The sequence below is a fragment of the Acomys russatus genome, chromosome 9 (assembly GCF_903995435.1).
Source record: "Acomys russatus chromosome 9, mAcoRus1.1, whole genome shotgun sequence".
In the NCBI taxonomy this organism is placed as follows: domain Eukaryota; kingdom Metazoa; phylum Chordata; class Mammalia; order Rodentia; family Muridae; genus Acomys; species Acomys russatus.
Genome location: NC_067145.1, coordinates 44701915 through 44716725, shown reverse-complemented (window position 1 = coordinate 44716725; position 14811 = coordinate 44701915). Strand labels below are relative to the sequence as shown.

The following is a 14811-nucleotide window of genomic DNA, read 5'->3' as shown; positions in this document are numbered from 1 at the left end:
TGGGTAGGAAAGAGCTAGAAGAAACAATAACTGACTTCTGGGCTTATGGTTGGGGTACAAATCGTGTACCCTAACCCATCCCACATGTACTTGGCATTCTGCCCACGGCCATCTGCATCATTTCCCAACCTTTATCCGCCTCATCTTATCCTTGTAAGTGTTCTTCACTATGCTCCTTGTATCCCCCATGGTCCATGGACAGGATTCAGGGGAAGGTGAACTCCACAGGACTCATTTAAGAGCATTATTTTGAGAATGGAATAGGGATTTTTATTGCACTAGCATAGGTCTCCGTGGAAAGGAATATGGTAATAGAAATACATACTGAGTGAGAACTTACCTAAAGGGTTAGCAATAGTCTAGGAAAAAGGGAAATAAGGCTGACTAGGATGAATCAAGGAAAAAACAGTTAAGAAAGAAATCAAACAGCCAGGGGCGGTGGTGAAATGCCTGTAATCTCAGCACTTGGGAGGCAGAGGCAGGCAGATCCCTGCAAGTTCAAGGCCAACCTGGTCTACAAATTGCGTCTAGGACTGCCAAGATAACACAGAGAAACCCTGTCTCAAAAAACTTAAAATCAGTAACAAAAAACAAAAAAACTAAAAAGGAAAGGGAGAAAGAAAAAGAAAGCATACTACTAAATTGGCTGGCATTTCTCACCTTCCATTCCTAATCTTCCAAAAAGAAAACCAATTTCACTCATGCATACCTTTGACTATTAACCTTACTATCTCTCTCCCTCCCTCTGCCCCTGGGAGCATCCTCACTCAGTTTGTTTCTTGTTTCCTCTTTCTTCTTCCTCTGTCCTCTCAAAGGCAAAGCCCCACCATTCTACCTTCCCCTTTTGAGACCTAATTTACCCTTTGGTGGTTCATCGTCACTGTCTACAAGACAAGGCTGCGATTCCCTTTGGGGTGCATCTGCAAAGGTGTTTCCAGGAAGAGTTAACTGAGCAGGGATCTACCCTGAATGTAGACAGCACTTGGGGTTCCAGACTCAGTCAAAATGGAGAAAGTGGGCTGATCACCGACATCCATTTCTCCCTACATCTTGATTGCAAGCTGATTGATGTGACTGTCTCCTTCACGTTCCTGCCACCATGAGATCCCTGCTGTGCTGTACTGTTGTCTCAAACTGTGAGCCAAAGCACGCAATCCCTTAAGTTGCATTTGTCTGGTATTTTATCACAGCAATGAGAATAGTAAATAATCCATTCCTTCATGCCTATGTTAGTTACTTCTCTGTTGCTATGAAAACACCATGACCAAGCGAACTTAGAAAAACAAGTATTTAATTAGGGGCTTCCTTGTAGTGTCGGAAGGTATGATCATGAACATCCTGACAGGGAGCATGGCAGCAGGAAAGCATGGTGGGTGCTACAGTAATAGCCGAGATCTTCCACCTAATCCACTGTTTTCTGGGGAGACGAAGCATGCCCACTAGTCACCCCAGACTGAGAACCCATCACAGACCAAAGTATGGATACCACCAAAGTCCAACTTAGTGAACCAATCAACTTCATTGGGGTTGCATACAGGGAAAGGAGTGACAGGTTATTTAGAGGAGCTAAGGTGACCCAAAGACAACTGCAGCATCAGAGCCCACACCCACATGGGTGACAACTAACAAATCGGGAAACCTAGAACACACTGCACAGCCTGCAGTTCAACAGGTTAGAGGGTGTCCTCTCCAGATGCCTCAGTTGGTCTAAACCTCTTCCCCGTAACTCAGGTTGTTCCAGGCAGAGATGGTCTTGGCAGCTTAGATATTTTTTTTCGGGGCGGGGTGGGGGGAGGGATTCTCAGCTTTTACTGTTTCCTCTAGCCCAGAGGCTGGTGAATCTGGTCAGTTTTAGGGACTTCCTACAGCCATTTTGAGTTGTGAGCCTTCCTGCTTAAAAGGGCTTCCCTGCAGGATGGAATGTTTCAATCAAGGAGGGAACTGTGACACAACGCCCACAAGCAGGAAGCAGAGAGGAAAATGAGATGCCGGATCTGATGTGGGCTTTTGAACTCAAAGCCCATCCCCAGTGACAGACACCTCCTCCAAAAAGGCATGCCTCCTAATCCTTCCCAAACAGTTCCATGAACTATGAACCAAGCATTGGAACATATAAGCCTATGGGGGCCATTCTTATTGAAACCATTCCAACGACAATTAGCAACTGTGCGTGGAGGAGTCTCGACTCCTGCTGTAGAGTTCTAATCCCACAGGGTGATACCAGACTATCCACAGTCAATAGCAAGCCAATATTTCATAAACTTTAAACTCTCTTTCCACTATACTATTCCCTCTCTCATAGCTTTTCTATCTCTATTACAGGGACACCATGTTAAGGCAGTGCTTCTCAGTCTGTGGGTCGAGACCCTTCCACAGGAGCCACATCTCAGATATTTGCATCACAACTCATAACAGTAACAAAATTACAGTCATGAGGTAGCAACAAAATAATTCTACAATGGGGGTGGAGGGGTGGGCGGTTGCCACAAGATGAGGAACTAACTGTAATGAAGGGTAGCAGAGGTAGGATGGTTGAGAGCCACTGTGCACAGAGCCAGGGCACAAATTGCAAATATTTGTTTAAAGCTGTCATTCCTTCTGCCACCTTGCTCCCCAGTGTGCCACCCAGAAGCTCAAACCATCATCACCTGAAGTCATCCTAGAGGAGGACAGCCTCAGACTTCATCCTTACCGAACCTGCTGCATCCGTGTCTGAAAAGTCCCCAAGCAATCCTTGTGATTTATATGCACAATAAATCTGGGAAAACTATTGATCTGGTGCTTATTAATGGTACCAACTTAACTGCATCCAAATTTGGTCGTTTTTTGGAATCATTGACTGAATCCTTATTATGTCCCGTTTAACCCACACAACAGCTCCTTGAGGCAGTCGCCATTATCTGCGTGTTAGGACTGCATACACTAAGGCTCAAGTGGGTAAACCTGCTGCTCAGAGACCCATAGGCTATGAAGCATAGGAAGTGAACATAACCAATCTGACCATAAACCATCTGCCAAACTGCACCCACTCCTGTCAATGTCCATTTATGTATTTCAAGTGCACGCTGGCAGAATGAACTACTCAGGATGACCGAATGCTCTACCAACTTAGATTTTGTTGGTTCATTACAATTCTTGTTGGCTGTCTTTCTAAAGGCATAGCAGATCATCCCGCCTTGGGACAGCATTCTGTCTGATTATTGGAGAAGGAAATAATCATCATCATCATCAGATCTTTGATGGAAACACTAAACTGCTGCCTTAGTAGTAAACTCCATGTGTGGCTGGTTCTTTCTTCTGAAAAGAAAAAAAAAAAGTGTAGCCAGGCAGGATGGAGCACACCTGTGATCTCAGCACTCAGGGAGGCAGAGGCAGGTGGATCTCTGTGAGTTCAAGGCCAGCCTGGTCTACAAAGCGAGTCTAGGACAGTCAAGGCTACACAGAGAAACCCTACCTCGAAACTCAAAACAAACAAACAAAAACAAACAAACAAACAAAAATTAGTGTGGGACTAGCTCTGGATTGCATGAGGCTCATCTAATACCTAGCTTCTTTATATTTTAACTGCCTCATTATGTTAGTTTTTTTTTTTTCAGTCTTTATCATTCCATAGCAATCCACCATCGTTCTTAAATCTAGCCACCTCCTTCTTCTGTCTATATCCTAATATAAACCCATGGAACCCAGCTAGAACACAGCCTTATCTATCTTCAGCCCCTACCTTGCTGAGGGTAGCATGCCCGTTACAGATGTTCCACACGGAAAACTACACGTTCACTAATCCAGACACAACAAGGCATGTTGTTGTAAGGCTAGCCTGAGCACAGGCATCAAGATCAACAGCAGCTCTATTCCTAAGGTAGAAGTTGGCCTCACACTGCCCACCCCACTCTTGGGAACTCTCTCTAGGAGGGGAATCTTAACCTGACACACTTTAGAACTACTTCGTCTAAGGGGAAACTCCAATTGATTGGATCCAGACAAGCCAAGATCTTTGCTGGTATTTGAGGGCCTGAACTGGAGACAGAACATCCATTTGGAGAGCCGGAACGACAGGCTGAAATTAAGCAGTCATCGGTTCCCAGTCCCGTGGAGTTTCTTAGCTAGCCATGAACAAGGAAAGGTAAATGAAACCAGATTGGACTGGGAATTCAGACTGTACCAAAATTCCTGGTTCTTACCACGCTCTGGCTCCTGCTCTTCCTGCTACTGTGACTCTCTGAGATTCTCGCAATCCGTAAGAGTTTTCCTGTAACCTACTTGTGTTCCTATGGCTTGAAGCCACAATGCTTCAACATCAATAAAGTGCTATTTCTAAAAACAGTATTTGTTTTGCATGCATTTATATAGATAGCACTGCCTTCCTTCATATATCTAAACAAAGTTTGAAATACTAATTTCCAAATAGCTCACATTTCACAGTGTATAAAAATCTTTCACAATATCTATTTAAAACAAGTTTTGGCTCATAGCATTCAACATGCTCCCCACAGTATTAAAATACCACTTTAAGAAGCTAACTGCCTGATCATTTTTAGTTTAATTTCTAACGTAACAAGATAAAACTGCCATCTTAAGTCATCTTTTCCTTTATGTATTCAATTATATTCTCTCCTTTAAATGCTTAAAATAAAAATTGGCACAGATCCACTCACTGATGGAGATTTTAAGTTAGAAAGCAGTAACATATCAAATTAAGCGCACAATGGCAAGCTTATTCTCCACAGTGAGCATTGGCCAAATCAAGATTTTCATTACCACTACAATGGACTTGAAAGTTTTCACCTTAATTGCAAGTTTCTACATTTCAATCAAATAGACTTTGACTTAATAGATGGCAGTGAAGCTCAGCTCCAATCAATCTGGCAAACTCCTTTCAGTGTCCTAAAATCACCACAGATTTCCTCCTCCTCCAGTCTATTCTTTGAAAAGTCCAAGACTGCTGCTGCATATTCTGCGAGTCCTGATATGATGTTATTCAACCATTAAACAGTGAACAGTTAATTAAAACAAAAACAAAAATTTGCAACTCATCTAGTCCACCAACCCCATTTCCCAGTACAAACACTCACCCCCGAAGCTGGTTACTATGTCAAGGTGAACAGTCACAGTTAAAGAACTCAAACACAAACTCAGTGGGTGTTTTGCTAAGGCACAAGGAGGAGACCCAATTCTACTATAACGTGCTCCCAAGATTAAAGCGTATGGTGTCCCTTCAGCACCCCAACTTATGCTTGTTTTAAATAAAAAGTCCACCAATAAAAAGTCTGGTGGAATTTTAAAAGCAAAAAATTGCTATATCCATGATAAAATTGTCCCTGTTAACCCAGCTAACATTAGCTTTGCAGGAGAAAGCCTTGAATTATCTGCCTCTCTGCTGAGCTTTCTCAAATGTCCCCATTCAAATGCATGTCCCTTATTGAGAATGTGGGTTTACTAACACTATACTATAAACTTTGGTGCACAAAAAAGCATGACAAAACATCTTTATGGCACCAATAATGATTTCCTAAAATAAAACAAACCAGAAATACATGTCTTCCAAGAGTGTGTATGGGGCGGGAGGAGTTAATTATTTTTTTAATACATTGTTAGAAAATGAAGAAACATAACTTCCTTATGTGAATCCACATTCCTCAAAATAAAGACACATGGCCCCTGATCAGAGGCATTTTAGCAACCCTCCCCACTGTGGCAGGCTCTGTGTGTGCTGGTAGGTGTTGAATTAATAACATGCTTACATGAAACACTATTCTGGAAGTCTATATACTTAGAATTAATTAGTAACTGTTCTGGAGGGCAATAGAAAGTAACACTAACGGGTCCTGGTCCTGCCACCATTCATTCGCTACTTTCCAGGTACAACACCTGGGAAACAAATGTAGCAACTCAAAAATAAACACAAGTAGCAACCCAAATGTTATAGTGCAGCAGGCCCAATGACAACTTTTTCTAAAGTGGACTGAAATTCAGACTAATTCTCAAACAGCCACCCTTCCCCACCCCCCGCCCCCAGCAGCATATTATTGGCACAACTTTACTATATTAAACCTGGACACATACATACAGAACTCCTGACGGAGAACTCCAAAAGGAGATAAAAGGGGGGCCATAAACATGGGCCCACAGACTACACCCTACTTGTATTTATAGTGCCCTGTTGCAGTAATTAAGGAGTGTAAATAGCAACATAAACAAAAAGAACTTTACAAAATCATACATAAATAAATTATAGGCGTATTACAGTGGAAAGCTGTCACTTCCCTTTCTGTAATAAAATTTGAGGTGGGGTGCTTGGTACATTGTTGTCTGCTCTGAACAGCTGACATTCCTAATAGCTAAAAATGTCAGTAAGTTCAAAGTGAACCTCGGTAGATTAAGTGGCAAACTAATACAAAGTAACCATTTCTCAACTTTTTAAACCATGGCAGGCAAATACAGTCATCTTGTTTTACTTTTCCCCAACTCCGCTTAGGGGGGAAAAAGTACAAACAAACAAATAAGCAAACAAAAAGATACAGAGCCATTTTAAACAACTCCGTGGCTTTCTGTCACTTCCACTACACTGAAAAGGACACCGGGGCATCCGCTGAAATCAAAAGCAGGGCAGCAGGCTCACGCTCTGCCTCCGAAGCTGCCTGACTGCAGTGGGTAAGGTCATGGTCAAAATTCACAAGCTCATTGAAACTTTCATGGCTCAGCCAACAGCGCCTATCATGTTTCCTGATCCCATCTAAGTAGATTAAAGCTGCAGGAGTTTTCTCGCTCTCAGATAGATCAGCAGGAGGCTATTTCAGCCCCTCACACCGCAGTCCGCAGAGTCCGCAGCCGCGCGCCTTCTTCCATCCCTGGCTGTGCGGTAGGCTAACTCACCAATGTGCTCCCCGCCACCCTTTTAACAACCTCCCAAATGGATGTAATTAACTCTAGACCACCTCGAACCCGCGCCCGCCGGGACCACCTCCGGTTGTCACCACGCTAGCTGCCCTTCCGCAATCGGCGACTTCTGCCTAAGCTCCCCAAGGAGGGGGTAGGGGGAGGGGGAGAAAGACTCCCCGCCAGGAGGTCTGGAGAGGGCAAAGCAGCTGGGCGATGCGGGAACGGATGAAGAGAAGACGTTCGGCATCAGGGCCATATTTACGCTGCCTTTTTCCTTTGCCAATAAGAAAAAAGAAAGAAAGAAAGAAAGAAAATCCTCCTAGAGTCCAATAATGCTGCCTTTAAAGGAAAAAAGAAAGCTAAAGCTCTCAAGCTGCCGCCCAAAAATGTTCTGGTTCACTCTAGTCCTTCCGCGGGAAGCTGCGGACGCTCCCTGACAGGCGCAGGTACACCTGCCCAAGGGCCCAGGACACACGGGCCCATCCGTCCCAGAGAAAAGGAGTGACCGCTCGGACTGGGCCTAGATCAGTCCCTAGCCGGGACTGACAGCTGAGGTGGAGTTGGTCCCCTCACAAACTTCCCACTTCCCAGGCAGCGGGCACCGACCGGCGGGAGGACGGCTACGGGCAGCACAGGCGCGGGGAGGCTCAGAAGCACAGAGAATGCTTCTCATCCCGCACCCTCCCTGGGTTCCAAAGGGGGCGCAAGCGGCGCCAGAGGAACCCAGGGGGGCGGACGCACGTCGTGGGGCTAGAGGCACCCCGAGAGGCGAGCAGCCGGAGGGCCCGGGACCCGCCAAGCCGGTGGGCCAGAGGTCCCCGCCCTGCCCGCTGCAGCAGGAGGAGCAGAGCGGGGAGGCAGAACCCAAGGAGCAAGAGGAGCGCGCCGCAAAGAAGCCTTACCGAGTGGTTGACCCCCCACATGAGCACGCTGAGCAGCGGGTCGCTAGCCCGGAACAGCTTCACTTTCTGAGCCACGAAGTGCTTCTTCTTGGTCTTGGTCTTGCTCGCTAGGACGGAGGACCCCAGGTTGCCGGGGGTCGCCATGGCCTCAGTCTAGGTCCCCTCCACCGCTGTGCTGCCGAGGCCGGGGACCCGCCCTCCCTACACGCCGGCCGGGGCTGGCAGCCGCATCCCCCGGGGCAGCCGCTGCTGCGCGCCTGCTCCAGCCCCGCTCCGCCCGCGCTCGGTCCTGGACGCTCGCTCCGCCCGCTCCGCGCGCTCGGCCGCCTAGGCTGCAGCTGCGCTCGCCTCGCGCCCCCGCCCGGCTCCCGCCCGCCGCGGCTCCGCGCACAGCCCGCGGCTGGTCCAGGCAGCCGGCGGCTTCCGCGTTGAGCGCTGGCGTCATGACGCAGAGGCGGGCGGGGCAGTGGCGCCGACAGGCGGGGCGGGTGCTGATGCGGATGCGGGACCGTTAGGCTGTTCTCTGCGATCGGCCAAGGGCCCCAGGCGAGTTCCCCTGCCACCCCGCAACCTCCTCCTCTGGAGGCCGCGACCAACCCTCTGCGGGAACTGCTGGAGAGTGTGGAGACTCGAGCGAGCATCCTTTTCTTGCTCCCTGGGAGGAGCAAGGAAAGGGTACGGAGTGAAGGGAGCTCCACGCACGGAGCCCCTAGATGCCTGGGGCAAGGGCAGACAGGAACGTCCCCGGAGCTTCTGCTTCTCGTGCCAAGGGTCGGGAGAGTTCGTGAGACCACGAGTGCCTCACCGATACCGGGGCTTCCCCAGCATCTAGAGAAAGGACCTTGGCTCCTCTTTATCAACTGTCTGCTAGAGAGACCCTGCCTTGAACTTCTAACCTTATGCCTTTTGGATTCTTGTTGGGCCTTCCCATGCTGCTCAAACACAAGACTGTCATTCCCAACCTACCTTGGGATTCCTCCCTGAACGCCCTTGTAGCCATGCCACTAAACTGCACCGTTTGCTTGGAATTCATCACCGCTTTACAGACCAGCTCTTCCTTCACCTTCGAACTTCAAACTGTTTTCCCTTTTCACCACCACCACCACCCTTCATTGAAATTTAGTGCCTGTAAATCCCAGCACTCAGGGAGGCAGAGGGAGGCCAATCTGAGTTTGAAGGCAGCCTGGGCTACAATATGAGTCCAGGACAAGCCAGGGCTACACAGAGAAACCCTGTCTCGAAAAAACCAAAAAGAAAAGAAATTTAGCCCTTTTTATGCTGGCATTTGTCACATCAAGTGAGGCTAAAATCCTGCTTAGGCCTTTCAGGAAGACAAAGTATGATAGATAGATAGATAGATAGATAGACAGACAGATGGATAGTGGGAACAAAGGGACGTGGCAGATCCTGTGGTGCCTTTCTTTACTCTTCTCCATTTAGCTTTCTAACTCTGAAGCTGACACTCCCCTCCCCAAATCCTTTTGGTCGTTCTAACTTGTCATACTATCCTCCAAAATTATACCTTGCTTCTGGTACCACCCAACACACTGTTAATGGCTAAGGAGATGAGGATAGTAACAAAACCAACTTAAGTTAGTGCTGGGAAGTCACGGGCTCGACCTACAGTTCCTCTGGTTGAGGTTGTTTGTGTTAATAATCTGATGCAAATGTCACTTTAGGGGCTTTTGTGTACAAGGGCTGTTCTATAGCGACTCAAGACCAGCAGGAGAGAAAGCTACATCATGCCTTTGCAAACCCGGGGTCCTGACACTGATGACGCAAAAGCTCAAGATTATCTTCGGTTGGAGGCCAGCTGGGTATACATGAGACCCTATCTCAAAACAACAAAACAAAAAAAATGTACAGTCCTTACCTTGCTAATAGTCCATAAACTCTCCCTTGACCTCACAAAGAAGCCTGTCTGAACCAGTCGGCATGGCTTGTCCACCAGCGCCCTGACAAATTCAACCTGCTACACAGCCCACAAGCTGTGTCGTTTCCCTACCTTTACTGGAGATAACATTCGCATTGCTGTTAACCCAGTCTGGAGTTCATCTGTGTAACAGATCTTCATTGACTGGACTCGAGAGCTTTGCATCGTCATTGAGTATCGCTCTTCAGCACCACTCCACAGAAACCCGTACCAGCCCTTGTGCTTGAAAACAATTACCTCTCTCCTCCTGACTGAAATGAACCCTTCCACTTCAGTGCCCCTGCAGCTCTTTATTCATCCACAATAGCTGTAATGTACTTAATTGTATATTAATAATGCAAGACAATGGGCTTGCTGAAAAACTGAACTCGGTGACGTCAAAGAGCTAGGTGAGCCTACAAGAACAGGAAGTGGACACCTTTGGGCATTGTTAAGCAAGCCCTCACAGAGAGCCATGGGCACGGATGGGGCAGAGGTCAACATCTTTCCTGGGAGGGGCATGGACAAGGACAGGAAAACACACATAATAATGAAGCATTGAAACATCCTACTGAATCCTGACCCAGCACCTTCACTACAGAGGAATTTTACAAAGGCCTTCTAGGTCTGTGTGATCCAGCTAGAATTCAGATACACCTTTAATCCCAGAAGACAGAGGCAAGCAGATCTCTGAGTTCAAGGTCAGCCTGGTATAGAGCAAGTTTCAGGTAAAGAAAAGCTTAGGTCCAGGCATGGTGGTGACCCGCCTTTGATCCCAGCACTCAGGAGACAGAGGCATGTAGATCTCGGAGTTCTAGTCGGTTCGGTCATGCAGGTTGGTTGAGTTGGTGAATTGAAAGCATTGAAAAGGGAAAAGGGAAGGAGGCAGTTTTCCCAGGACAATTTCACAGAGGCAGGTTGCAGAGAGAACAAGCTGGACACAGGTGAAGACAGAACGAGCCAGAGAATGAGAAGGAGGCAGAAGATTAAACCATTGCCAAAGTTAGTATTCTGCCAAGCGGAACAATTCAGTCAGAAGCCAGTTTGAATCAGTCAGCTTGGAGAGGAGTTTGAGCCAGACCAGTCAAGTTGAACCAGTTAGCCAGAGTTCAGAAAGAACTAGAAAGGGTGAGCTTAACAGTAAGTCGCAAAAGCTGAAAACATTCTAGGCCTAGATGAGATTGCAAAGACTCTAGAAGCTTCCAGGACTAGGCCTAGGTTAGCAGATGGAGGAAGTAAGCCTCTGGGATGACAATTGCATCAAGAGAATAAAAGTTACTTTAAGAGTTGGCAGGTTGCTTCCAGAATCAAGAAAGTCACATCTATTTGCATTTCAGCGATTTTGTTGTTCATTTTGGGGTAGAGGTCATTCTCTAAGCAAGGAATGTTCCAGAAGCCAAGTACTAAGACAGAGGGAAAGATATGATATTGAAAGGTTCCTAGCCGGGTGTGGTGACACATGCCTTTAATCCCAACAGAGACAGGCAGATCGCTGTGAGTTCAAGGCCAGCCTGGTCTATAAAGTGAGTCCAGGACAGCCAGGGCTACACAGAGAAACCTTGTCTCAAAAAACCAAAAAAACAAAAGCAAAAACAAAACACACAAAAAAAGAAAGGTTCCTGATACTATTTTTGCATCTTGCAGCTGTTACTTTACTAATTCTCCTACTATAGCCAACCTGATTCACTGCCGTAAAGCAGCATGAAGCCCTTCATCCAATCAACAATGCTGAAGGTGTTATGAAGGCTAAGGCATCCAGCCAGAAATGGAGGTGGAAATAGCCTGGATGCTCTGACACCCCCCGGCCCCCAGCCCTCCTCTCCTGGCTGCTTGGAACTTGATATATAGACCAGACAGGCCTTGAAGTCACAGATCCATCTGCTTCTGCCTGCTGAGTGGTGGGGTTAAAGGTATGCATCGCCACACATGGTTTGATTTTGTTTAGTTATACTACAGTTTTGGATACACACACACACACACACACACACACACACACACACACACACATCCATATGGAACAATTGTAACCAGGATTCTCCAATGAGAGGAGAAATCAGCAGCTTTCTTGGTTTAATGTTATCTGGTTGTATTTGTGTGCCTTCTTTTATTTGAAATAGTATCTTATGTAACTCAGTCCAGTCTCAAACTTGCTATGTAGCTAAGGATGGCCTTGAACTCCTGGCCTTCCTGCCTCTCTACCTCCTCAGTGTAGGTCTGTTTATTTGGTGTGTGGTAGGCTAGTGCTCTACTAACTGAGTTACACCCCTCAGGCTCTCTTTCCTGCTTTATGTAGAAATCACAGCAAACCGTAGTCATTCTACATTGGGTATGTTCTAGAATACTGCCATTCCAAACACTTGGAAGACCATTATTAAAGTAAATGTACTGTCACACCTAGCTACAAGACAATGAATGGAGTCCAAATACAATTAAGCAAGCTCTGGCAACTCAATTAATTCCTACAATTACTACTACAGGAAGGGAGTTACTTTTGTTAGGAAGACACTGTTATGATGAGGCGATGCAACTTGCTGTGAGTCCCTTCTAGCTGAGGTTATACACCAGATAGTTGGAAATGTTTTTATTTAAATGTCTATGGCTAGCTTTCCGGCTTCCATAGCTGTCTGAGAGTTCCTGGATAATGGGTTCAGATCCAAGAATCTACAATTGAGTTGGCATCAATATGGTTGGTCTGGCTTGGAGGGCAATCAGAGTCGGAGAAGGTGGGGCTCAAAAGATATGACACAATATCTAGTTCTTCCCTGGACTGTTTTCTATTACCTAGTTTCTAATCAGAGAGTAAGAATTTAAAGCAGCTGGGTGGCGGTGGCGCACACCTTTATCCCAGCGCTCCGGAGGCAGAGGCAGGAAGATTTCTGTGAGTTCAAGGCTAGCCTGGTCTACAGAGTGAGTCCCAGGACAGCCAAGGCTACACAGAGAAATCTCTCTCTCTCTCTCTCTCTCTCTCTCACACACACACACACACACACACACACACACACCCCAAACAAACAAAAACCAACAAACAAAAAAGAATTTAAACCAAAGCCATGAAATACAGGTGGTGGACAGGAGTCAGTTCACCAGGTGTTAGGTCTTTATCATATAGATCTCTATAGCAATGCAGAAATTTCAAATGTAGGAAGAGCAATCAGTTAATTACATCAGATTCATGTTGGGACATGTGATGCACCCATAAAACCAATGTCAGATTGGGGACGTAGCTCACGTAGGGTATAAGGCTGCAAGCTCAATCTACTGCTCCTAAACTATCAATTGACCAAACAGCCAGATCCTCCCCCCTCAAGATTTTCCTAGTATGTTCACAGAAATTATAATAGTATAGTCATTAATCATTAATTAATGATCACTAATATTAATATAAGAAAAATACAAATTACATACATGGTATGATTTTGATGTGCGTATGCATCTAAAACAAAATATATATATATATAATGTTGGTAGTGTTCTCAGGGGGTACGGTTTGGATTATAGATGATGTTTACAAAACATTTTTGCATTTTCCAAGTTCTGTGAGGTAAATGCTATTTTTATAACTTTCAAATACAACCATCTTCCCTAGTTGAATGGGTAACAGAGGAATGGCACTTAACATTAACAACCTAGTTTCTGTAAAAGAAACTTTTATATGTGAAGCCACTGTAAAAGATCTTTTGGGGGAGCTAAGGCGATGGCTAAAGTGCTTGCTGTGCAAGTGTGAGGACGTGGGTCCAACAGCCCTCCTCCCCGAACCCATGTGAAAGCCAGGCCGTGTAGCACAAGTCTATAATCCCGTCGCTCCTACTGCTTGAAGACAGAAAGACTGCCTGGAGCTCAAACATCAGTTGAGCTGACATATGCAAAAGCAAGGCAGAAAGTGAGGCAGCTGAGATTGTCTGACCTCTTCCGGACACAGGCCATAGCACATAGCACGGCACGCATACTCCTCAAAGACGCATGCGCACGCCCATACGCCAGGGAGGAGGCTTTTTAGGTGCCCATTGGCACTTGTCACCGTTACTGTAAGGTTTAGGCAATGGTAAGCTAAGTCCATTGTGGAATATCCCCAGGCGTAGAAAGGAGGGGAACTCTCCTCAGCTTGCAAAATGTTTTTCAGAAAAACACAGTTGTAGATTGAAAATAAATGAACAGTGTCTGCCCAATGCCTAGGACCTTCGAGTTTTTCATGGACGTAGAAAAACGTTCGTTTGGATTTTGGTTTTTTGAGACAGGGTCTCGCTACCTAGTCCTGGCTGTCCTGAAACTCATTTTGTAGACCAGGCTGGCTTAGAGATGGAGATTTACATGCATCTGCCTCCCGTGCGCTGAAATTAGAGATGTGCGCCACCACACTCAGCCGAAAGAAGCAATAGTAAACACGATGAAATACCTGCAAAACGCTGCACTGTTGAGTGGGGGGGGGGGTGCTTAATAAATGTAAATTTAGGAATATTCACAAGCAACTTGTGAATTAGCTTTTCATACCGTACAAGTCTATATAATGGTTGATGAAACTGTTCTAACACAACAACAATGTTCCGTTAACTGTAGACTGTGAATGCATGCTCGTATGTTACTGTGAATGGGTAAACCAGGCTTGGCCAAATAGGTCTTTAATCCAGGCAGGTTTGGGAGGCAGAAGCAGGCACATTTGTAAATTCTCAGCCAGCCAGGCTAGCCAGTGAGACTTTGTCTCACAACAAGGACAAAAGACTGCCTTATAATTAACAAGTGTGATGCTGTTGTCATGCTACAGATGGAACGTGAGGCTTCTTGGATAAGCATGCTAGGGAAGTTCTAGGTCACTGAGCTAAGTCAGGGAGAATTCTTTTTGTTTCTTTAATTTTGTGTTTGCGTATGCAATCGTCTGTGTACATGGTGTGTGCTCACCTCTATGTGACCGTTCAGAGGACTGGGCAAAAGCCCCGCCCCCAGATCCTGCTATCCCCATTTTGTCCACAGTTTGAGGTTACAGATGTTTATTCCAGGCCACACCCAGCTTTTTATTTGTGAGCCAGGGATTTGAACTCAGCTCCTCATGTTTGGCCAGCAAGCAGTCTTTCCCACTAAGCCATCTTTCTGTCTCTAGCCACTACACCAGGTTTTTGTTTTGTT

General features: G+C 46.2%; 1 protein-coding gene across 1 annotated transcript in view; it reads right to left on the bottom strand.

The window, feature by feature from the left end:
• Positions 1-8063, bottom strand: part of Pip4k2a (phosphatidylinositol-5-phosphate 4-kinase type 2 alpha) — a 161226-nt gene extending 153163 nt beyond the window's left edge. Inside the window, exon 1 of the mRNA XM_051151265.1 lies at positions 7782-8063. Coding sequence (XP_051007222.1) covers positions 7782-7925 — 144 coding nt within the window. The 5' untranslated portion in view covers positions 7926-8063. The remainder of the gene's footprint in view (positions 1-7781) is intronic.
• Between the last annotated feature and the right edge of the window lie 6748 nt (positions 8064-14811).